At 45.1% G+C, this 25,443-nt stretch overlaps 1 protein-coding gene across 4 annotated transcripts in view; it reads right to left on the bottom strand.

Annotated features, from left to right (window-relative positions):
• Window positions 1-25,443, bottom strand: part of LOC115315704 (SH2 domain-containing protein 4A) — a 131,365-nt gene that overhangs the window by 6,063 nt on the left and 99,859 nt on the right. For 2 of the 4 annotated variants that reach the window (XM_029974982.4, XM_029974980.4), the window contains 6 exons: window positions 9,830-10,015; window positions 8,493-8,649; window positions 5,670-5,934; window positions 3,853-3,991; window positions 3,124-3,361; window positions 2,337-2,455 (listed from right to left, as the gene is read on the bottom strand). In XM_029974982.4, coding sequence (XP_029830842.3) covers window positions 2,337-2,455; window positions 3,124-3,361; window positions 3,853-3,991; window positions 5,670-5,934; window positions 8,493-8,649; window positions 9,830-10,007 — 1,096 coding nt within the window. In that variant the 5' untranslated portion in view covers window positions 10,008-10,015. Of the gene's footprint in view, window positions 1-2,336; window positions 2,456-3,123; window positions 3,362-3,852; window positions 3,992-5,669; window positions 5,935-8,492; window positions 8,650-9,829; window positions 10,016-13,883; window positions 14,190-22,627; window positions 22,809-25,443 lie in introns of those variants that run through there. The other 2 variants (XM_040503038.2, XM_029974981.4) reach the window with 2 other exon arrangements.

The raw sequence follows: 25,443 nt of genomic DNA, 5'->3' as shown, positions 1-25,443 counted from the left end.
AAAACGACCTTCCCGTTTGAACCCGTCCCGTTTCGACCCATTCCCGAAACGACCTTCCCGTTTGAACCTGTCCCGTTTCAACCCGTTCCGAAAACGCCCTTTATATTTGAACCCGTAGCCAAGACATTTTACGTTTGAATTCGTCCCGTTGGAACCCGTTGGTATAAAGCCCCGCACATCTCAACCTCTTCGCGAAAAGTACCCATCGTTCTAATCATGGTTTGCACAGTTTTTCTGCTTAAGAATATGTCCCGAAATCATGTTAATGCAATTAATGCAAAGGTGCAGGCGAGCAATTCAGTTATGTAGTGAAATATTTTTGCTTGTAAACATATTATTAAAATATGCAATACTTTCAGACAAGCTTCAAGGAAATATATTTCTACTTGAACCACTTAAAATGTTTCTTTCAAGATGGTCCCCAAAATGTGTAATTACGAAATGGACTACGTACACTGCGCGACAACGTTACCACGAACACGATCTTGGCGATTTTTTGAATTTTACTTCGAAATGGTATTAGAAGGTACCACATTTTACCACTTAGGTTAGTGGCCCAGATGAGCACTTTCAAACACACTAGTAATATTGATGGCCGTCTTCTGATTTTTCTTTAGACAAACAGCTAAAACCAACAATCACTTGTTTGCGCTAACGGTTTCGTGTTCTGTACAATAACAGGGAGCTTTCGTAGACCGTTTTCGAAGTCACGCGACGCTCCTCCACAACCCGCTACGATACCTAGAAGTCTACAGTCAAGGCCATCGGCATGCAGGCGCAGTAGCGGCTTCTTCATGGCGGAGGGCTTAGCAAAAGGAGAAACACGGTATACGAAAGCACCTAACGAAGTCTTAGAGTAACGCAGGCAAGCACTTTGAGTAAGCAAAAATTAGTGTTGCCTAAGTTTTTATATCGCGACGCTACTTTTAGGTTACCCAAAGCGCTTACGTGCGTTATTCTAAAACTTCCTTATAGTAATTGGAATACTTTTTAAAAGTGGTAAATCAGACAGGCTGACGGGCATATGATTGCGACTTCATTTTCTTACAAGTTCAAACACAAAACCGTCGCGTACACAGCCAAAGATCATAAACCACAAAATGCTGTCGCCTTGGTTGAGGAAGTCGAGAAGGAAAATCGCGCCACAGAAAGGCGGCACTCCAATTGTGATAGTTTGCGGCAATCACCTGGCCCGCACGGCACCACCATTTGCCAGCTGCTGCAGAGATATCCTTGTCAAGGCCCCATCCCGTTTGATCAGATCAGTGAAGCTGTAAATGTTCGCGTGAGCCCTCCCTGACACAGCGTTTATCTTACGGTGCCATGTCTCCGAGGTTGTTTCGGGAGGGGGAGAAGTGATGTGAGCAAGGAGAACAGACACTGGACACTTGAACCTAAACAACTGTTAACGAACAATACAAACTAACCGAACGATGGCCGAAGCGGGAAGGTTGTTTCGGGAAAGGGCGAAATGGGAAAGGATGAAGCGGGAAGGTACAAACGGGAAGGTTGTTTTGGGAATGGGTCGAAACGGGAACCACCCGTTTCTCTCTAGTGCCTTCATGAGAAAGCAGTCCAAGGCTTTCATGGTGAAAAACCATGTCAGTTTGAGGGGGAGTAACATGAAAAAAAGAGCTCTCTTAGAATGCAGCCATTCCTGCACTAATTTTTAACTTTAATGCATCGGTAGAGTAAAAATTATTCAATTGACGTTGAAACAAGCCATTGGAAGTTGATTTATTTTAGCTAGATGCAACACGGCCAACATTTCCTTCATTTTTAGTTATATATAGCTATACTCAACGTCACTTATTTTGTGCTACGTTGTCAAGGCTAGCATACCTCCTGCAATGCCCCAACTCCGTCAAAGCGGCTCGCTATTTTGAATGAAACGCGAGACAAAGCCACATGCTCTTGCAAAATTGCAGGGCTGCTGCACTGTGGAAGCTATGCAGAGAGCAAGTCATCTGCTTCTTGTACAGGAGTTGCGGTGACATCAGAAAGATGCCGAGCTCCGACTGGCTTTGATGAAAGGATAGTGGGTAGACCTCAATGCTAAATGCCTTGAGGTCTACCCACTATTTTTCTTCAATCAGCCAATAAGAGCTCGGCGTTTTGACATTGCAACCATTGAGCAAGAAGCAGACAAACTTCCACTCCGTATATGCTAGTCTCGACGGCGTAGAACAAAATAGTTGTTAAGTATATAGTCTTGCAGTCGGGTTTGTTTGTTGAGGTTCCGCGCTAGGAGAATTCAAAGCAGTCATCTTTTCTAATATTGTGCAGGGGGGCTTGGGCATCAAACGAACGAGAAAAGTTGAAGATGCCTCGCTCACCGTGGAACCATATAGCCGGGTTGTTGCAGTTGTGGTCCATGACTGCACCTTTGGGATACTCCTCCTTCAGGAACCATTCCATGATGTCCGCCTTGTTGAATAATTTGGCATCTTTGCTTCTGGGGATGGATAAAAGCATCAGTGCGTTACGACCGAAAGAGCTGCAACCACCTCATTGTTTTTCGTGAGCCAAAAGATTGACTGCCAGCGCTTCAGCAAAAGGAGACTACAATAAAAGAAGGGCAGGTGCTTGATGATGATTTCCACAAGATGCAAGTCACGAGGAGCATTTTGCTGCTTAAGATACAAGACGAGCCCTAGAGAGTTGGTTCCAAACTGACAAAAAATGGTGCTCCACTTTCCAAACCATTTTCATTTATATCTTTTGGTGGCGGATCAGACAGTCATCCAATCTGCTGCCAGCAGCAACTCGCACGAGTAAAGAAAAACTCTTGAACTTACTACCTTCTGTGGCCAAAGTACTCCGAAATAGTAAGACGCAACAAAAACAGAAAGAGCATCTTCCTGGAAAATTGCAGCTTCTTAAGTTAACACTCTTGATTTCAACCCCAGGTGTGCATTATGGCTCAGTTCCCATGGCCGCCACCCCACGGCAAATTATTCCTGTTCTTTGTTTTGCTATTGCACAATGGAATCACAATATTTCAAAAGAATGAGGTGGTTTCTCAACCCCCTTTGGTGAGACGTACAACGTGAAAATTAAAAAAATGCAAATTCTTTCCCCAACAGATACAAATCGGGTGATGAGGCCAAATTGGGAGCTCACCTGGAGGTAGCATGGGACGGCAGAGGCGCAGTTTCGTTGTGGCCATTGAGAGAAACGTCCACCTGGGGGACCACTGGGACAACCTTGGGGGGCACATTAGACCTGGGCACAGCGTCCTCCGACTTCGCTTCGGCTGTGACCACGGGGCTGGTCCCATAAAGGAGGCCCCTGCGGTGCTCTTCGCGTGCGAGACGCGCAATCTCGCGTATCTGCTTCTCCACCTCCTTGGCACGCTTCTCTGCAAAACAGAGGGCACAGACATTAGCACAGACATTGCCATCGACGGTGAGGTGGAAGTTAGTGTGCGGCTTGAAACTGGTCCCACAAAAAAGACCCATTTTGCACCCCATTAAAACATCAAATGAGACAAATTTAGCAGGAAATAAGCTTGAATGGCATCATTGTGTACCACAATCACACCTATAGCATCCCAATTGACCATTCTAGAAAATCCCGCAAGCCCTCTCGGCAATCCCATATTGCGCCACGCAATGTGGGGAGCCATGGGTGTTTTATGAACCGCTCCTTCAATTCGGGTACTCTTTCACACGCACCATACATCAGATTTCCGTAATCAGTCAAAAAGGCGATGGGGGACACCGCTCATTTCCAGAATGGTCTATTCAATTGTGCTTTCTGGAACGACTCCTTTGGCTGATCACCAAAGTCACCGCACTACAACTAGGCAAGTTTTACAATCACCGACGAAAGGCCTGCGGCTTGTCGCACCTTGCTCCATCCAGAGTTCTTCCTGAACCATGCTCTCTCGCTCTGCAGCCTCGAGGCTCTTGCGTTGCTGGGCCTTGATCTCTTGGTAAATTTCGTTGGACCGCTGCTCCATCAACTGCTTCAGGTTCTCCTCACGGTTCTGCACATTTAAGCGTGGTAGGTTAGTCATCACTGTGGCGGCTTCATCGTTCTCGTGAACATCTGCTCGCTACTTTGTCAATTCGTACCTGTTATTAAGTAAACTTTCGAAATCACGAGCCTTTTCTTTTGTTTCTGTGGAATGGTACCCTATATGCCCTGTTAACAAACACATAATTAAATGTTTTATATAGTAACAATGTTTTAGTGTGCACTTTTTATTGATTTAGTGTTCAATTTTTAATGCTTAGTTTTACAAGCCTCCCGATCATTTTCTGTTTCTCCTCACCCCTTCTGTGGTGCGCGCATATTGGCCCTCGTAATTTAACAAGCGACAACGTGTACGCTATCAAAGTTTAAAAATCTAGACAATTTCGCTCTCATAATGTTTAGATGCCCAGTTCACTCTCATTTGCAGTTCCAGGATTACAATTAGCGTCGAGCGGCAAACGTTGGGAGAAGTAGGGGTCCAAAGTTTTCAGTCCATCCAATATGTTGTAATGACTAGACATAAAGAAGCGGGAATGCCCGTGCGTGCACATTATCCTCCCATAACGGGATAAAGACTCGCACAGGCAGAAGAAAGAGGGATAAGAGAAGTTGAGTGGGTAAGGGAAAGAAAATTTGGATAGTGTTGGCACGCCATTCGAATCATCGACTGCAGATGTACGGGGTAGGGTGTGTTGCCTAAAACTATGTTGAGTAAAGAAGCAGCTCAGAATGTGCAAGGTGTCAAACTATACACTCCGTGCGCCACAACCAGCGTACCGCCGCGCGGCCGTTACTGAAGATAGGCAGAGAGAACCCCAGTGAAACAAAACCACGCCACATACATTGGTATGCATTGAAGTCGGAGCGGTGCGGTTGCGCACGGTTGACAGCCATGAACTGCTGCCTTGTTAAATGCTCTAATAATCATGCGTCATGTCTCAAGGGGACGAAGTTTAGTTTTTCAACTCGCCAATGTTTTGTGGGACAGCAACAACAATAGACTCTTGCCGTACGACGCGAGAAATTAGGTCTCCCGATCACGTCTGCCACTGTGTCGGCACGGCTGACATATTCTACACTGCCGCTTTGCACTCCAAGTTTGTTTCTGTACCAGTAGCACCTACATATGTTAGTGCCGCTGCATATGTAGGCGCTAACGTATGTTACTGCATGCTGGCTTTTGACGCTTTTCATCAAAAGCCAGCAAGCAGTGCGATTGATAGAAGATGTCAAATTTATTTTCTGGGATATATAAGAAGCGGCAAACAGCTAGATGTCCTTTGTAGGTCCGCCCCAGCCCTCGTGCAACGTCACCCTCAACGTATCAGCTCAAAAAGCCAAAGTTCCATCCATGTGCGCTTCCGCCGCTACAGCTTCGCACGCGAAAAAGAGCCGCAGGTTGCTGAACAGGTCTCACTGTCGAACGCCAGCTCCTCCGTTAGCACCGCTACATGCGTTTTTTGAATTGCCACCTTTAGTTCCTGCACGAAGTGTATATGCACACATAAAAGGTATTAAGACACAAAGTGTCACGGCAGCCGGCACAAAAATCAGCAGCGTATAGTTTCACCCACAGCGTGTAACCCAGGTGGTGACCAAATAGGCAGAGTGCTGCTCACGGTCGGGCAAAAAGAAAGAAAGCCAAACAACGACACCTCCGAGAGCCGCCTTTGCCCCTCCCCGCTCACCCTGATCTCCTGCTGCTTCTGTGAGAGCCAGGTGTTACGGTCCACAGTAGGCGAGGTGGCCTTGGAGCCCACCACGGAGCCCTGGAGCAGGGCCGCCACCTCCTTCTCGAGGGAGAAGCACTTCTCCAGGGGCGGCTTCTTGCGCCGCAGCTGCACCACTTCCCCTTCCACCTCAATCTCCAGGGCTGTGGGGCGGGGTGGAGATGCCGGGGGTGTGGTCGCAGGGAGGGCCGGCACCGGTTCAGTCTCCGCCTCCTCCTGGTTCCTGTAAACCACCGGCCAAAACGCCCCAGTTTTAGTCGACCAGTGTTTTCTTCCGAGACATGGTTCAATCTCTGCCCTTACTCAAGTTGACCTGGATGAGCACCACCCAGCAGGCATTAGTGTAATAGCTAGTGCAAAATACATGTTGAAGTCCCCACATTTGCAGTCATATTGCACCATCCGAATTTCTCGTCTACAACAGAACAGGGCATCCGTTCATGAAGGAAGAGCGATCCGACATTGTCTAAATGCTCAACGTCTCGCTTGCTTTTGGAACATTTTGTATGGCTCTACACGTTGTGAGTCGAGCATGGCTCGGTGACTAAGAAATATTTTATTACAATTATGCAATCTGCTGCAGGTAATGCTTACGCAGCAAAACTTTTTCGAGCACAGCTCTGTGGGACAAGGCACCCACTTCCACAGAATCGGAAACAAGATACGTAACTCCTCAAATAAAACAAACTGCAAAGTTCTACTCCGCGAAAAAGTTGCCCATATCAAAAGAGGGCTTAAAAAAAATCTACTATATTGGGTGTGCTAGAAATTATTCCTACAGTAACTTACACCTTAATACTGCAGGATTCACACTAATGTACACCCCAGTAATGAGAAGGTTGGCTCTTCTGAGCTATGGGCAAGAAGACGAAGGACGCTCAAGCAACTTCACATCTTATGTCTACAGCACTTTCATCCACATTTAGCTACCGCTTCTAATTTTCACTTTACATTCCACCATAATAATGTGCTGGATGTACACAAAGACAGACATCGAGAAATACCCGTTTTATAAAAATTAATTCACTAATTTGAATTTACTTACGAGAGCCCGCAGACTTTTGTTTATTGCTTCTGTTAAGCCTTCGAGTGCCACGCCCAAGCATACTTGGGCACGCTAAGTAAGGTTTCAATTTCGGTGTGCTCCCTGCCCCTCCCAACTAAACTGTAATTTTTTTTTTTTTTAGCGCAGTTTTTATGTGCTTGTTTCCGGCTTGAGCGGCGTTGACGTCCGTGTAACCGCGCGGTGCATTATGGAAAATGTCCCATAATGCACCGCGCGAGACCCTCGTGACGTCACGAGCGACGTTACGAGGGTCCCGTGCGGTGTATTATGGGACATTCCCCATGATGCACCGCACGGGCAGGAGGAGGACGACGAGGGGGAGGGGGAGGGTAGGGGGAGGTGGAGGAGGGAGAAGGTGGGGAGGAGGAGGAAGGAGGAGAAGGCAAGGATGTAGGGGGAGGAGGATGAGAGGAGGGCCTTGAAGAATAAGGGGAGGAGGAGGTAAAGGAGGAGGAGGAAGAGCAGAGAGGAGGGGAGAAGTAGCAGAGAGGATGAGCAGGTGAGGAGGAGGGAGGAGGGTATACCTTCCCCTCAGTAGCCTTGCCCCGTCCTGCTCAAGAGCTGCACTCTAATTCGGCGTTACAGAGTGTTGCAAACCTCTTTCTTTTTTTTTTTAACATGTAACAGCAAGTGTGATTAAGTAACAAAAACAATGGTTTATACAGTCGAATCTCGTTAATTCAAACTCGAGGGGGACCGAAAATTTGTTTGAATAAAGGAAAGTTTGAATTACCAGGAGTTCCCTCCCATAGAGAGGCATAGGATGGGACCTGCATGTTAGTTTGAATTATCCGCAAGTTTGAATTAAGAGAGTTTGAATTAATGAGAGTCGACTGTATTATGGGGTCGCTTTTTAGTGGTAGGTAATTTTTTTTTCACGCAACTTTTGTTTTTGGTGTGTTTCTTCATTGCTAAAGAATGGCGAACCTACATTGTTCAACCTCACGCTTTGAATGCCGAGACCCAGAAATTATTAACAAACTCTGTATTCGACGACTGGGAAAACGAGAAAGTTACAGCTCCAAAAAACAAAGGCCGAGTAAGGCCACTCGAAAGAGCGACCCCCGGGGTGCGAGATCAGTGTATCATTGTATAGTATGGTGTCGGGAAAAGTACAATATACAAGAAATACATCGTAGGTTGGGGAGGCGTGCAGAGTCAAATGAACTCTTTACCCACAAAATAGTATGCCTTCAATGAGTAAACATCCTTCAAAAAGCATGCTAAGGTGTTACCAAGACCAAAAATTGCATTGGGCATGTGGGAGAACAAACTCGGTAGTCAAGAGGTTAAAGCAATACCGCCACAAGCCCTACACATTTCTTTTTTGGATTGTGTGTTTCTAGTCGCAGACTTCCTGCACCAGGAAATAAATAAGAGATTGGCAAGAACATGGAGATAGGAAGCTTCTGGAGGTGACACGAGGCCACGAGAGGTGAAGCCAGAAACGTGGAGGGACACGCCCCAACGATGAACAAAACCGAGAGACGCCATTGGACAAAAAGGAGAGCTGACTTGGCGCCAACAGCTGTTTTGGTCACCCTCAAGGCCGACCAAGTCAGCTCTCCTTTTCATCCAATAGCGTCTCTTGGTTTGGGTCATAGTTGGGGGCTTGTCCCTTCACACTTCTGGCTTAACCTCTGGTGGCCTCATGTCGCCTCCGGAAGCTTCCTGCCTCCATGGGCAAGAAGAACAATGCGGGCAAGGGTGATCACCTGAGTTGGAGCGCCTCGTTGGCGGCAAGCCGTCGTGCGCGGTCTTTTGTTTCCCTCTCCACGATCTCCTCGATGCTCGGATCCTCAGGGTGCTCCCCCATCACCCATGTCCAGGGTTCGCCGTCATCACCCAGAAGAAAGTCCACGCGCTTGCAGCCTGTGACAGAACCGGCGAGACGACTCCGTCATTAACGTGTCGAAGGTTTACCGCCAAAAATACTGCGCAGACCTAATGTCGCATATCTACGCAGATATCGACACTCACTAGCTGGGCACGGGTAACCACAAGATTTTAGTTGTTTATTGTTCTTTTTGTAAGCTTTCGACAATGCTTGCTTTGCCGTCGTCGTTTCCGCTCTAGCATTTGAGAAACTTGTGCTTACAAAGCACTCCTTGAGTCTTCCCAGTCTAAAGTTGCATCAATGATATCATAGTTTAGGTACGCGCACAATGAGGGAGTGTGCAGTAAAGACAAAATGGCAAAAAGACACAACTGTTTCTTTCCAAAAAAGTTTTGCTCTCAATGAACTGGTCGCCACAAAAAAAACTTGCGCCAGCAAACATTGTTTTGTTGTTTTTTTCTTTTTAGTCATTTTGGACAGTGATGAACCCCAAATTTTAAGGCATAAGTAAATGCCGCAGATGAGCCTGAACTAATTTCGCCACACCAGTAGATCCGAAGTCGTCTCTTATTTCTGAAAACAAGAAAACCTTGAAAAGCTATCAACTAATTTTTAGCAAACTGTGATGCACCCTGTTCCTCCCTATGTCTTTTTAATACAAACACTTTGATACACAATTGTTCATAATACATAGCATATAGTTTTTATTTTTAAACAAGCTCTTGGCCATAGCTGTTGGTTCATGTTCATGTGCCGGTGCTCTTTTTTTTCTTGTTTTTGTTGCAAGGGTCTACCAATGCCCACCATCTTGATTTCATTACTTACTGTACCTTTACATGTCACTTTGTTCAGTTTCATTGCCACCCACTTGGGCCAAACATTTTAGGACACAGCAGCGAGTACAGCCGGGCAAAGAGGTAACAACTTCACGTCGAACGTGAGCTCTTCTCGTTTCACGGGCTCTATCCCAACTTGTGGTATTTATACAATTTAAACCTCTCTTCTATATTAGAGGCATACAAATGAGTCATTGAATGGACATAGTGCCGAACATCCTGACAACAGCATAGTTTAGAAAATGAGCCAAGAAATTGGACAATACACTCTAAGGCCGGAGTAGTCAACTTCTTGCCCGACTACCAAACAAAGCAGCATACAGTGCAAACCAATTCTCTCGAGACCGACGCGTCCACTACAGTGGCTTGGCTGGCTCACCAGGCTTCTTGGACAGGGTGGCCTTGTTTGCGAGGCCATTGGTGTCTTTCTCTCTCTGCTCCCAGCGTCGCACCTGCTCTTCCCGCATCTTGCAGAAGAGGATGTGCCGTTGCTCCTCGTCCAGCTCCGCCAGCAGCTGGGGCTCGATGTACATATCCCGCAGGATCTGCTGCAGCATCTTCACCCCTGCAGGCACATGAGGAATGAAAAGATGACAAAGCCATCTTTGTCGATTGCATGAAGTTTCCTTTCAAAGCGAAATCTGTCTAGGGCTGAAATTCTATAAAAATATGTTAAAAAACGTGCAACATGAATATTCCATTCATGTTAAAGTTAACGGGAAGGATTTGATTTGGCATATAATTATATGCCAATTCAAATTTCGACATCCTATCGGAATTCGGTGCGACTCTCGAGCTCAGAAAAGCTCGTAAACGAGCACCCAGGAACAACGCTGTACATTCTGCGGACCCCCCTTTATCTGTCCGATTCAGATTCATTTCATTTTACCCTAGCTGGACTTGCATTCGAAATGCAGAAATTCCCAGAGCTAGGAGGTATGGCCATGGCCCTGGCCGTATTAAAATCCTCGAGCCACATGGCTGAGTTAGATAGACAAATTTTAGATTTAGGAGGTTTCACTGTATGTCTGTTAATGTATGTACATAAGTTGTTAGATATGCAATTAGAACCAGTTCCCTGTATAAGTCGTTTCCAATGTTGTTTTGAATTCTCTCTCGTGCCTTGGAGGTAAAATAAAAACAAACAAGAATACAATCCGATTTGAGAGTTCTGCGGACACCCACAGTGAAAATGATGGGCCAGGTCGACAAAGGCCATGGCGGTAAAGCCTCAACAATTTTGTACCCTGCCACCATTTCCAGTAGCGGATCCAGAACTCCGTTTTTGGGGGGAGGGGGTATTTGCAAAGATACTATTCTCCCATTCTTTCGTGTGCACCGGGTGGTTCACCCATCACCCATGTCAAATTGCCTTCCGAGAAGAGGGGAGGGGGGGGTCGAGGATCGACTTTGTTTGGAGGAGGCAACCGCCCCCGCCACCCCGCCCCCCTTAGATTTGCCCCTGCTATTTCCTGAATTTAAGTCATTCTCAATTCAATGGGGCTCTATACAAAAAAGCGAAAGAACCGGGCTATACACCTTTTCCACAAGGGCGCAGCCGTCTTGAATGTCGTCACTTGTGGTGTGCGTTAAAACACTGCTTTTATCTGTCCACGCCACTGGGAGGTGTTCACAAAACATGCGTGATTGTCACACATCTTGTTTTGCCTCGCCTATATTTTCTCGCATTTTCAAGGTTGAAATGTCTTATTATTTTTTTCGGCCCGCATACCAGATATGGAACCGACGTGATTGAGAATGGAAGGAAACGAAAAAGAAAAAGATCACTACGTTAAAAAAATTTACTAACCTATCGACTAATCAATAAAAACAAACTGCTTCCTGACCACAGGAAAAACTGCAATGTTCAAAAAATCCATGCAAACAGTTTTATTTTCTCAACTAATCTGCATATGGAGCAATATGACACATCAAAAAGTGGCTAAATGGTTGTTTTTCTAATAGAAACAAGAGGTTGGTATGATGTGAAAAAAAGATTAATATTTAATTTCTTGAAAATATGATGTATGTGACATAGCTTTACAGCTAAGTCAAATTAAAGGACAAAAGAAAAAGTCTGAATATACAAAATGTGCCCCACACCTACGGCTATTACTTCTGAAAGCTAGTGCGCTCTTACTGATGTCTATTTTTGGCTTGTCAGTGAGTTAGCCTCCGTAACACGTGTATCTTTAAACGAAGGAATGCTTCTATTGGTGAAGCACAGATAGGAAACCTCACATTCCAGCAGAGTGCTTTCTTTGTGTTTTACATTGGTTTTGTCATAGCCTTGATTGCAGTACCTTCATGCTTAGCATTTCTGTTCGCCTTGTTGGGAACATAAAACGTCCATCTGTTAAACGACGCCTATAACATCATTAAAAGTGTCCCCAGAGCTCTTAAAGTCTAAAATATATGCCACAATACAGTTGAAATATGTTAAGAATACATTATTGTTAAAAAGTGGTGCAAGCAGTTAGCCATGTCAGACAAGTGCAACCACCATTCTCAGGACTATTTTCGATAGCCCACCAGCTTGTGATAGAGCTGAAACCTATGTTTACACCGAAACTAGTTCTTCGGATATCCATGAAATTGTGAAACGATTCTCCACACTAAATTTAATTTCTTGACGGCGCTTGGAAACCATCGACCACCGGTGATCGATGGCCTATGGGCACGGTCAGGAAAGAGTTAATCGCAGACCGATTCCATAATTGATTAATCTGCAAAAAAAGTGTCACGAGCATCATTTGTTGTCATCAAACTCAACATAAGAATTCAGTCATTGTGAACCCTTCTGCTCCTCTGAAAACGTGTTTTAAAAGCACGTTCAAAACTAGTAACTTCTCTCTCCTATTTAAGTCAAAACTCTTATGTAAATCACCCCATCTCACACTTTTCAATTACTTTGTAAATCGTACTTAGGTGTTTGTGACTTTACATCAATAAAAATGAGTAGATTTATTTGTCCCCTCCTCTACCTCTGCTATCAGCCATGGCATTTGTATGTGTGCCAAACAAACCAACAAATAAAATTAAATGACAAACTAATTTTTCCTGTACCGCAAAGCCTAGATGAATATCAGCAACTGTGTTCCGCAAACATGTAATGGCTGATTTCGCAATACTTTAACAATTCTGACGACCTCCACAATACTAATTTAATTAATCAAGTGATTAATAAAAAATAACAATGATTAATTGGTTAACAGCTTTTAATGCCGTGCACAGCCCTTTGTAATCATTATAATAATTACCAACATTATTATTATTTACATCAGTGGTTCTCAGGTGGGGGTCCGCAAAGGCATTCTAGGGGTCCGCGAAGCTTTGCCTCATTGACAAGGAAAGTTGTATTGTTCCAGATTAAGAAGAAACGTTCCAATTTTCGGGCGAGTTTTCTAGTGTGTATGTCAACGAGACAAGTCACTTCCCTCTAGCCCTAAGTTATATATCCACTTATTAACTAATTATAATAATTCCATACATTTCCCTTTCCTTCACCACAGAGGGGGTCCTCCATTATCTCTGCCGATCCACAAGGGGTCTGCGACACATCAATGGTTGAGAATCACTGATTTAAATTATTACGACAGCGAATAATAATTCAAAAAATTGAAAATCTGCGGAGCAAGCTTGATGAGAAGGAAAGTGTCAAATTATCAAATGACATTTTAATTAATGAGTCGTCCTTTCAGTATATAACACATAAACGCAATAACATAACACATAAACGCAATAACGCCCGACGAATCCATCATACCTGGTCAGTGCTCACTAGCCACTGACATGGTGAGAACGACAGGGAGGAGCTCCGGTTGCCCCGTTTCCAGCGTGAGCTTCCTGCCTTCGGCAACGCTTCGACGTCTCGTGCACCTGGAGCGCACCAAAGCACGGTGGAAGCCAAAGCACGGTCGAAGGCATGGAGCGCGTGCTGGAGGTCAGGCGTTCGAAAAGACACGCCCCGTTGTTCTCGCTCTGTCAATAACTTATGTTGGGTGTGAAACGTGGTTTCTCCTCTTAAAACGCACTTGACCCTCTTATTCCTACGACACCCTCACAACCGAAAAAAAATTAATCAACGAAGTTTTATTCCGAGCCCCCGTCCTATTCCCAGCTTCATCACATGTTCGCGGGGACAAAGCGACGCAAATGGCGCAATCGCGAAAACAGAAAGGTGCGGGCGAACGTTAGACAGTGGGCGCATTCCATCTGAGGCGATAAGACGCAGACGACCACAACGCACAGCAGACGAACCGCGCGCGCACTGCTCTCTTTCGTGATTCATCCGCACGATCCGCACGCTATCCCACGCCGCCGGACAGATATGGCCAAAGAACCGAGCACTCGAGAATGTAGGCAGGGACAAGGGCTGTTCCCGGCAAAGTAATTTCGTTCTCGGAGATAAGGTGAGGCGAATAAATACTCACGTTGTGTTTGTGGCTTTCCTAACGAAGCATCGCCCGAGCCATTGCGAGGCGTCGTCGCGTCGTCTGCCGCCAGCGTCAGCCGAACACGACGACTCGCCGACATCGCTTCCCGCCCACGGAACTACTTTTGCTTTCTATTCCTTTCAAGATCAAGTTCAGAGGAGGCGCGCGGTGGCGAGGAGAGCAAGATTACTCCCACCTACTCCCGCCGACCTCCCGCGTACCACCCTGGCGACTCTGTGTCTGTAGTGCAACGAGTGCATCAGTTCGCGAGTGTCGACGCCTCAAGAAGGCGTGAACAGTTGCGTTGGTTGCGCGATGAAGACGGATCTTTATCTGTATCTTTATCTGTATATGAGTTATCTTTGTGAATCGGCATGAAGGCCGTCCGTAGCGCTAGTTTGGAATTACAGGGTTTGGCGTTTGGACTGTTTAGAGGTTGTCCCTTTGTGTTGGTAGTGACTGTCTGGAGGGTTTGGCGGTTGAACTGGTTAGAGTTGCTCCTTTGTGTTGGTGGTGGGCTGTTTGTGGACTATATAAGGAGGAGGACTGAATAAACCTGTTAGCTGAGTTTGAGACGTCGTCCTGTCCCGTTCTGTTTCTTCGACTTTTATGTTTTTCTACCCCAGTCTCAGGTATATTCAACATGGTTAACATCCACCAGCTCGCCTGCACCCTTACTATTGTATCTAAGACGGAGAAAGTGGCGCGCTACTTCTCGACGCCAGCTACTCGCAGCAGCGTTAAAAGTAGCCAAGAGTGAGTGCGTTCGTTTAATCGGCTCTCGAAACCACGCAATGTCGTCAACCTGCTAATATCTGACGTCAGAGGCTACTTTGCAACCCGTCTGAAGAGTTTGAATCACGTGATCGCCAAACGGGAGCTCGGGCAATAAACGAACGCGTTCGATCGGGTGGTCAGGTGATTTAACTCCAGTGTTAAAAGTGGTTACGAAAGTCGGGAAAGAGGATTTCGTGAGCAGGATCGCGAATTTGGCAACGTTTCCGATCTCGCTTGGGAAGACCCCACGTCAAATGGCATCTCGGCAAAGGGCGGAAATCGAAAAGGGCTAACCCGGGGATATGAACCTATGATATGAACAGAAAAAGACGAAACGCATGAAAGCGTAAGAGTCTTGGACAAACAGAAGAATTTCCTGGCGATAAAACTTGCTAACAAAAACATGCCAGTGCCGGAAGATTTTGTGAAATACGCACGACAGCTTCATCCAAACAAAGGCACTAGAATACCAGTCAGCGCAAAAGGCTCAGTTGAGTGAGAGAGAGAAAAGCAAATGGAGAACTTTCAACAATGTCTTCAAATATACCGTGCTGAGGAACTTGGAGACTTAGACGAAAGCGTTGCCTTACTTCGTCCCCTTTCATTTTTTTTCCCCCTCTTGTTACCCTAATAATAAGCTAAATATGAAAATATTATATTAAAAAGTAACAGCAGCTAACGGTAAGTAGACGTACGTTCGATCTACTTGGACCAATTTTTACCTCCTGGGGTAAATTAATAAAGTCACCATAGCCTACGATCGTCAAGTGCCTGTTTTATTCAAAGCTTGAAAGTCAAGTGCTGGGGGGCAGGGGCCTGTCAAGCTGCAACTGCAGCTTTTTTCCCTGCTCTTTACACTCCTTTGGAGTGAAAAACGATTATATTATTATATTATATATCATCGGCCGGAAATAAAACAAACAAAATATTTAACGTGGCATTGTAAAGCGAGATCTTAGTTCGACTTGCAAAGATTGCAACATCTTTACAAAGAACGCAATCCCGTGGAAAGATAATACTTCCGGTCGCTGAACCAGACGTGGCTACATACCCCCCCCCCCCCCCCCCCCCCACACACACAAAAAAAAAAAAAAAAAAAAAAAAAAAAAAAAAAAAAAAAAAAAAAAAAAAAAGAGATTTTTACAACTAGACCGTACAGCAACGTCGCCCGAAAAAAAAATTAACCTAGTAAGATGTCGTTGCGGACGGGGCGTGAAATCGTGAGTCGCCCGACCAACATTATGTAACGAGTCACCATTACTCGGAAAGTATATGCGCTACCTCCTACACGCAGCTCTCTCGCTCATCGGCGACGTGCCAAAAACCTCCAATCAAGCGAGCAAAATACGAGCGTCTTCGCGGTGCTGGGGCACCGGTTGTACAGACATTGAACGGCATTTGCACGTGTCTGCAAAGCGATATTCATTTCTTTTATGAAGTCCCATCGTCGTTACTCCCTTCCACACCATAAACAAAGGAATGTACAGGCATCGCCCAGTAGCGGGCGTTCCTTGCGTCGAAGATTTCTGGCACACGAAAAGATTACTCGAGGCCAGCCAGGCTGAGCGCAGTTGGACACAAAGGAAAGTTTTGTGTCAACTTGCGCAAATAGGCGTAACGGGCTCTTGGCGCCCCTTTTGTTCATACTTGCTGCTGTTTTTCTAGACCTACATCCTTTGTGGTGGCGTTTGTGAGACGCAGACGCAAAAGAACGAAAACTCAAAACTATATTTTCCGAGAATAAAAGGAACTTGAGACATCGGGCGAAAGTCGGACATTCCGCAATGCAAAAGTGTCAAGGCGGTGACGACGTGACGATGTGCTTTCCTCCTCCCTAGCTCTGGGAGTGGGGATGCAGCCTTGACTGAAGCATTTCTACACCCGACCAGCGTTGCCAGGCTGTATTCAATCACAGCAGCACAGAGTACATAAGGTAAAATACGTAGCCTCTCTTTCGAACTCCAAAGGAGGCGACGCCACCTTTAGGCAGAGGTGTGAAGAAGAGAAACGGAGAGCTGCCACCTATCCGAGTGAGAAGCGGACACTTCCGCGGCATAGCGGCTGAAATGTGAAGCAGAGATAAGGGGATTAAATTTACATAGGCATGGCCCGTTCATGTTTCGCGAACTTGCGAAATCATTAGTAGCTAAAATGAGACAAACCTTCTTGCCGCTTATGCACGGTGTCGCAGTTCCCCTTCCTATTATAAAACGTAGCGGAACACAATAAACGTTTCTTCATTACTAATATCAGGGTTAGTCCTGGAGATAACTCTTTGACATAGCTGTCGGCTGTCAAGAATAATCGTTTAACGCGTATGAAATCAGATAAATCACCTTTAGGGTGCAGAAGGTGAAAAAGAAAACTAGCATAATGCATGATTGTTTCCCCGAGTGACAAAGGCGAGAAATTATTTTTACTTTCTTACAGCATCAGCAGATTTGCACACTTTATGGGTTGCAGTTGAACTTGGACGAGTTTCACTATTTTTTTCGTCATAGTGATCTGGAGGACAAAAAGATTACTTGCAGTAACAAAAGACAACAATTAAAGCTTGAAGATTCGCGTTCGGGAGCCGCAATGAATTTAAAACTAAGGCGCCCCTGCGTTCCCTTATGTTGAGCTCCTATCAAAGATGAGCACGCGCTCTACTCTCAGTAAGAAGTGCATGTGCATAACGTATTCGGCACGAGTGTACAAGTTCCCCTAGTTTGGACAAACGAAAAAAAAAACGGTCTGTTAATCTCATTTTATGTGTTTCCTTTTGCAAGTAACACCTAAAAGGTGTCACAGAAACACCTTTTATGGTTCGTACCATTCCCTGGTCTATCTTCGACAAGGGCGAGGACAACAAATACTGTTTTTACCATGAGGCAATACTTAGCCTGGAAAGATCCGACAAAAAAGCTCGGGTATTTCCGAACCCCAGGTTGCTCGAGGCCAAAACGACCAGGTGTCGAGTAACCTCTGCGACACCACAACAACCGCCAGAAACGTGCTCCCCTCTTTAGGGGCGCATGCCAGATTGACTGATCACCGGGCCGGGCCCATGTCGGCTGTTGCCCTGTCATCTGCAGAAGCAGTGGAAAATAAATCATGCACTTCGAAACACACTAGGATAGGAAGCAGTGGACTTGTCCCCGCCATAACCAGCGATGCTTGCGGTAAGAACTAAAGTAAAGAACCATCGATGCAACGATTGATAAAGGAAGGCACCAACTTTCTTAATCCTTTGAGCCTCAAAGGGACTCCCCCTGGGTCCCTTCGCCACCATCTACCACCACCACCTTTTCGAGGAGTGCCGCGCGCAGCGTGATGTTGGTACCGCCGAAGAAACAATGAGGCATAATGCAAAACTCTCGCACTTGCTCTCTCTTTCTGTCTTGTTGCTCTTTCGGTCCACTTTCACTGGTTCTTTCTTTACTCCGCCGTCGGGTTTTTACCGCTCACAACGAGTTTTGGGGGTCAGGCCAGTCAGGCAAGCAAGCAAGCAAGCAAGCAAGCCGACTGCTGTCGTCTCTTTCGAAAGCAAAAGAAGAAAGGTGTGGGAGAAGAGAGAGAAAAAAAAAAAGAACGAAAGAGGATGAGGATCGCTCGAAATAGAGGCGAAGCAGCGGGCACGGCCCTGAAAACGCAGAGACAGAACCAGAAAACAAAAAGAAAACGGTAAAGCTCGTTGTTCGGATGTGATGTCGGTTGGCCTCCCCCACCCCGATGCCCTCGTTGTATGCATCCCGGTAGAGAGAGGCGACAGTACCGCAATCGTGCGAGAATCGTAGAGAGCCAGCCTTTGCAGATTTGGAGATGGCCGCCATGTTGTAGTAAGGACAAAGAGAACAGCCAACCGCGTACCATATACTTTCGTTCGCCCAGAACATCAACTGACACCAGGGCAAAGAAAGGGTTTGATAGGCGTGCATCCAGAGAGGAGGTATAGCAACGAAGTAACAGAGGATAGAAATCTACATGGTGAAGCAAAATATAACAGTCAAGAAGCCACGGAGTCTCGAAGAAAACGGCGTTTGCACACGATAAAGCGGCTTTGCTCGCCGTCTGCTCTTCCGCGTGTCGTATACAAACGCGAACAAGGAACACTGAAGAAAGACTTTAAAAAAAATGGACAAAAAATTTTGCTAGACTACTTTCTGCTGTAGCTTGTTGGCGTTTTGGTTAAGGCAGACACAACAAAAAATAAAACCTCGTAAAACAAACCACCCGCTCCATCCAGGAGAAAACGCGCGCTAGGTCGTCTGAATACGGCGGAGGTTTCACCTTGAACTCACGTTTTCTCGCGGTGATATCAACTGGATCTCGTTCAAACATACAATTTGTCCTTTGTGGACGTGTGGGCACTGCTCCTGCCGCGACAAAAAGAAAAACCACAACAAATGTCTGGCGAGATCGTAAACAAAAATATTCAGCTTTTTTTTTTCTTTTTTGCCATGGTTATGAACAATATTAGGCATCTTTTTCCCCGCTTTATTTCGATGTTGCATACTGTAAAATAGCAAGTTAGCGAACGCTGTGAATTTTCCTCGCCTATTTGTATCAAAACATTCAAAACACATATGTTGGGTGCTACATACCTGAAAATTTTGAGCATGACAACAAAGGAGATTGTTCCAAGAGAGAAACAACGAAATCGGGCCTAATTTGAGAAATTCGAGGGATATATGACAACTCACGACACTCCAGATACCCTGTCTCTTTCATATATATATATATATATATATATTAGGGCTGGGCAAATGATCGATTAACCTACCGATTAATCGATTAATGCTTTAATCGCGATTAAATTTTTTAACTGGTTAATCGGTAAAATTTAGACGAACAAAAAAAAAAAAAAAACTCAAAATTAAACACTTCCATAACGCAGACGTGGACGAATACGCCTGTACGAAGGGTGACCTTTAGGTCAAATTTTAGAACAAGGTAAACTGTACAGGGGCGATATTTTTATAGCATCCGATTATAGTACAGAGGTTACGCATGTCCCCGGCCATTTCAACGTAGTTCGAGTGTCTGTTTAGCGCAGTAGAGATTATTGTGAACAATGAAAGGAAGCCGCTCTTTCTAGAGAACATCAACGAACATCTTTGCCTCACGCGGCAAAAGTAATATTTAGCGAAAGGTCTCTGATACTCTTCTTAACTACATAACGAGATTAATTCATAATCTAAGTTGTACATTGCACCGTTTATCACAGATTCAGCAAAAAAAAAGACTTTTTTTTATATTTTGCAATGAAATAAACGAGACCGATTAATCGATTAATTAATCGATTAAAGGGTGGCGATTAATCGGGTTAAAACTTTTAATCGACGCCCAGCCCTAATAATATACATTTTAAGGAAAAGGTTTATTCCTTTTTTAGCCAATTAACACCACCCAAAATAATCAAAAGACTGTGTGCTCGGATTTCATCACGGTGAAATCGAGTGCGAAGACACAGATTGGACAGAAGTGCTGCGTCAGCATTCGGCTGAGCCTCGGGTCCAATCAACGTGTCGTCGGACGCTCGGCATCGGGCTCGGGTCCAATAGACCATTTGCAGTATTCCCAAGCGCCCCGGCCCGCACTCAAGGAATCATGGGAACGGTGTTCCTTCAGCTCCCTAGTGATCGCTAATTTTTGACCAACTCCATGATTACACAGTTTTTAGCGAAATTCGAGGTCACCCTGAACAAGCACCTAATATACCCCAAGGACCTGTCATGTCACTTTTAAAATTGCTCGTCAACGTCAGCATAAAGATGAGGAAACCATAGTGTCAAAAAATTAATTTTACGAGAAAAAAAAAAATAGAGCAATATTCACGGCGCGAGAGCGATTTAGTCGGTAGTCACCTCCTTTCCACTTGTTTTCTCTCTCGTCATTTCGGCCACGTGGAGGAGAGGTGGATCGGCTTGGCCATCACGTTGAGGTGGAGAGGGTGTATGACCATTCCGTGACGTCATAAACTTCGCGCGCAGAATTTAAAATAAATATTGCGCCGCAAATATTGCTCTACAAATATATATTTTTTTCGCGTAAACTTTTTTTTTTTTACACGCGTGTTTCAACCCGACTGTTTAAAAACAAAACTTTTTTTTTTCTGGTAAAAGTTGATGGTGTGCATCGACTCATGCATCAGACGTCACGTGAGGGCGCTGCTTGTCGAACGAGGCATGCGCACATGTTCCTGTACAGTCCTCACAGCTTTTGCAGGCAAATGGTCATGTTAATAGACAATCAGTCGTTCTTTTTTTATTAATGTATTTTTGAAATGTGTTATGTGCGATACGTTTTCGAGTGTGTATAATTATGGGCGAGACATTTTCGAGTGTGTATAATTATGGGCGAGACATCTTCGAGTGTGTATAATTATACAACCCACAAAAAGAGCTGAACGAAATACGAACAAAAATCAAATTATTTCGCGACATCTGTTTTGTGCATATTTTATCGGGTAAATATAACACGTTGCGTCGACGTCACGGGCTCTTAGCTCAGGTTTTGCCCGAGCAAACAAAGATGGTCAAATCTAAACTTAAACAATTCGTTGAGAAGTTTCGTGACCCAGTTACAAAATGGAATTGATTTATTCTGTGAAATGTAGAGACACCAACAGTATATTTTCGAAATCAAAACAAACTAGCATAAGTCACAAGGACAGGGTTGTTTTGTGTAAGACTTCAGCGCGTCTAGGTATTTTGCGTGTTTCTTTCGTTCCTATCTCATTTTCCCCAAGGGAAACATAACGATACGGGAGTTTGGAGGGTCAACGTACGAAATATTAAATAAGAAGTGATATCGTGCAGACGGTTTCGGATTTCAGTCCAGGCAATAAAAAACGCTTTGTAAATTATACTCCTTCCAAACTGGAAGAAGAGTAAACACGTGCAGCAGCAATGCTGAACTTGAAAGCGGTTGTGCGCAATAAACCAGTGTTTTCTTGTTTTCGGTTCGCATAGAGACTAAAACTTCAACGTAAAGTCGATAAAAAAAAAAAAAAAAGAAGAAACACTACGAAACAAATGAAGGGAGTAAACAAGAAACGTTAAAAATTACGGTATCACGCGAAGATGCGTAGAATAGAAACCCGGACGCAACATAGTCAGGTGAAAATGCCTGATATCCAGCACAAGTTCAGCAAAGATCAAAGATTCTAGAAAATAAACAAACACAAAGAGGAGGTGGGTGGATGAGGGGGTAGGACCATGTTCATATAGCGACACGTGGGACATCCGGAGAGGATACGGCACGTATGTCATATCTGATCAATATATAATTTCAGTCAATTGTTTTCCGCACTCCGATAGCGATAACCGATGACGATGTGTTAAACGTAACTGGGCGATTTAGCGCCTATGCATTCAATAAGTCGTATCCAGACCGATTTCGAAGACACTAACCTTGGCAGCTATGCATCCAGGTAGTAATTAACGTCTTGGACTTTCAGCATAAACAATTAAAAAAAATGTCAGCGTATTACATGCATAATGTCTCTGGAGGAAACAAACAACAATAAATATTTAAAAAAAAACGCTTAAAAGTGCAGGCGAGCTGGTGCATATTGAACATGATGGTAAACTCCGAGACGGGGTAAAAAAGGGGGCACTGTACAAATACAAACAGGCCAAACGCAAACTATACCAAATTAACTGTGGAGCGTGTTGGCAAAATAAACTTAAAGCGAAAAAAAAAAAAAAAAAAAAAAACTCAGGATAAGGGATTACGAACATATCTTGACAGAAGACGACTAAAATCTTTCATTGATGTTCGTCGTTCATTATACCGAGTATGTTTCATTCTTTCCGACTCAAGTCAAACGTCAATCAGCGAAGCTTAGACAATTCACGACTTTCCGATAAGAAACGATCCACTGAATAATTCCTAAGAAAAATGTAAATACCAAGTCTTAGGCTCTTAGGCTTGGGATCTCAGGCGGTTTAGGGAACGGGTGAACAAGTTGAACGAACCTTTCTTTCGGCTCATGGGCTTGGCGAAGTGCGTGATCACGATCATTTCACTTTCTGGCTCCAGGTCTAGTCACAGCGACGACGGGTCCGAACAAGCAAAAGAACGGTCGCCGCGCGGTCGTAGCCCCCCCACCGCCTTATTGTTACCCAACTCGACACAGCCCCGACCGCACTCGGAGCCAAGACACCGACTGCCGGGGCGAACCCGGGGCCGCCAGAAGACACTGGAGATTCGACACAGCTGCCAGCAAGCTCCAAACCGCGCGCCAGAAACCACCAGTTTCTCCATCGAGACGATAGATGACGCTCGCCGAAGTGGCGCCGCCAGCACCGCCACGAGGCGTGGCTTGGCTGTTCGACCAATAGGCGAACGGCGTTCGATGCTTTGGTGCACCTTGCAGTTGTCCACTCTCACTTCCTTGCACGAGGGCGCTGACACCAATCGAGGCTTTAAAATATTTCTTTTATTACTTTTTGTTTTCTCCTTCCTCCAATTTTTTTTTTTTGTTTTTTTTTTGTTACGAAGCGCCATTAGTACGATGCCTTTCAGCGCTTCATATTATCGTTGCATTGTTTAAATGAGCCTCGCCCAGTCTGTTGGCTTTTGTTTTGTTAAACCGCACCATATATCTTGTGGGCCGGAGCGGCGACCTGACCTGCCATCGGTAAACCGGCGCACAAACAGTCACGTGACGCATTTCTAATGGGTAAAGGCTGCAGGGTTGGGTCAAGATCCAGTTTACTTTTGCATGGTAGTAGACTGGGCTTTATTGAGAAGCAGTTTCGTTTCTTCCTTCTTTCTATTTTTGTATGAGCGCTTTTGACTCAAATGATGTCGGGGGGGACTACCAACAGGATACCTTGCTGGGCTCGTTGGTTGAACGATATCATGAGAAACAGCGCAGAAGTTCTTCTACTTTGTGTCCTGTCTCTTTTGCGCTGTTTCTAATTAAGGAACTACCAAGTCAGGCACGGCTAAGGGTCACCAAAGATTTTGTCTTTCGGCAGCTTCGTACCCTTCCTTCCATTCGATCAGTACAGTTGATTAATCTGCATTATGTTATTGTATTTTACATATATGTATTTGTTTTTATAAACACTTGCGAAATATGTATAGTGCGCAGTGCGTATATTCGAACCTACGCTTACGTTATAAAATGCCAGTACGTAGTAAGCCAGAATCGCTCAGCGACTCTGAACATATTAATCCTTTTTGTTCAGCTGTTTTTCTTTGTTTTTGCACCAAGATGCGGTGTTAAAAAATAATGGGAACACAAAGAACGAAAAAAAAAAAAAAAAAACGATAAAGTGCACGAAGCGGACACCGGTCTCCGTCGCACAATATTCCTACGGCCTTGACGAACCATTGTATTAAATTTACTGAAAAAAAATTATTATTATTATTATTATTATTATTATTAAATGATATCGGGTACTATGCATTCAATAGCAAGACAAAATCAAATAAATATATAAAAAGACTTCCGAATGCTCTTAACTTTATTTTCGCTTCAACGCCATTAAAAACCAACAACAAATAGTTCCGCTGGCTACCTTAAATTCCAATCCGCCGTTTCACTTCAATTTTATGAATATAACACCGCTGAAGGCCGAATCTCGTTTAATACGAGACGTACAAACGCGTATTTAGAGAAGCATCGGGTCGACTCCGGTCAGAGAACACACCAACCATCGCGCTCTTAAAATTTCGTTACGCCACTTGCGCCAGAACAACACGTGACCGGGCGTAAAGCTGCATGTCACCCAGAAGCTGTCGCCGAGAATGCAAGGGCAGCCCACACGAGCGCCAGCCTGCCAAGAAAAACAAACACAACAAAGAAAATATGTCAAGTGTAAATAGAGGAAAAAAAAAACATTTCTGTGGGGAATGCTTGCATTCTGCCACCAACCACCAGCGCCGTCGCCCGCCCTCCCCTCTGTCCTAAATATAGGAATATAAAAAGAATAACGTAAACTTAAACACCCGCGCATTGTAGATAGATGTCGAGAGAGAGAGAGAGAGAACTGGGAATAAATAGAACGACAGGAGGGACGTGGTGAGAAAACAAGGATTGCGATTCTTAGACTGCTGGAGTAAACAAGTTCATCGTCGTGGCCACGGATTCGAAGTCGTGAGGAGTAAAAAAAGGCTTTTGCACCGCGGCGCCCCCTAGTCCCTTGGCGACCCCCACGTGTTGTTCATGCACATGCTTATACTATAGAACAGGGGCGGCCAAACCGCGGCTCGCGAGCCGCATGCGGCTCTTTACTGGTCCAAGTGCGGCTCGTGGATCCCTCGTACAAGAACCCCCCCCCCCCCCCCCCCCTGCACGTATCCGCGTTTCCCCAGAAAAAAAAGAAAGGATTTCAGGATAAAGCAGGCGGTTTGGGAGCCTTTGCCCCCGCAAGTACAGTCGTACAGCCTTGTGCCCCATACGTACGGTCTGTCTCTAAACAAAATTTAAGTTTGTCCTTCCCCCCCCGCGGCTCTTAGAAGTTTCGTGGTTTCGTTTGCGGCTCTTAGGCCGGGTTAGCCTGGCCACCCGTGCTATAGAAGTATAATTGAACGACCAAAGGGTGAACGCAGAGGCAGAAAGCGACGATTCAAGGAAGAGACAACGAACGATAGGTCGCAAATAGCCCCTTCCCCCTTCCCCTTTAATCGAAAAGGGCCGACTGCATAAGAAACGCTAATTCGAGTTGAAAAGTTTGACGTCGGCATACCGAGACAGCTTTAGCTTCCAGCCTGGTCTTGCCCCTCTGCTCATGCATGGCTGTGGCTTCATGCCATCGATGGAGAAATGTCAATCCTTTGG

The sequence above is a fragment of the Ixodes scapularis genome, unplaced genomic scaffold, assembly GCF_016920785.2.
Source record: "Ixodes scapularis isolate PalLabHiFi unplaced genomic scaffold, ASM1692078v2 PGA_scaffold3__209_contigs__length_174095766, whole genome shotgun sequence".
Taxonomy (NCBI): Eukaryota; Metazoa; Arthropoda; class Arachnida; order Ixodida; family Ixodidae; genus Ixodes; species Ixodes scapularis.
Note: the sequence above shows the minus strand (reverse complement) of the source record. Positions and strands in the feature narration are given on the sequence as shown.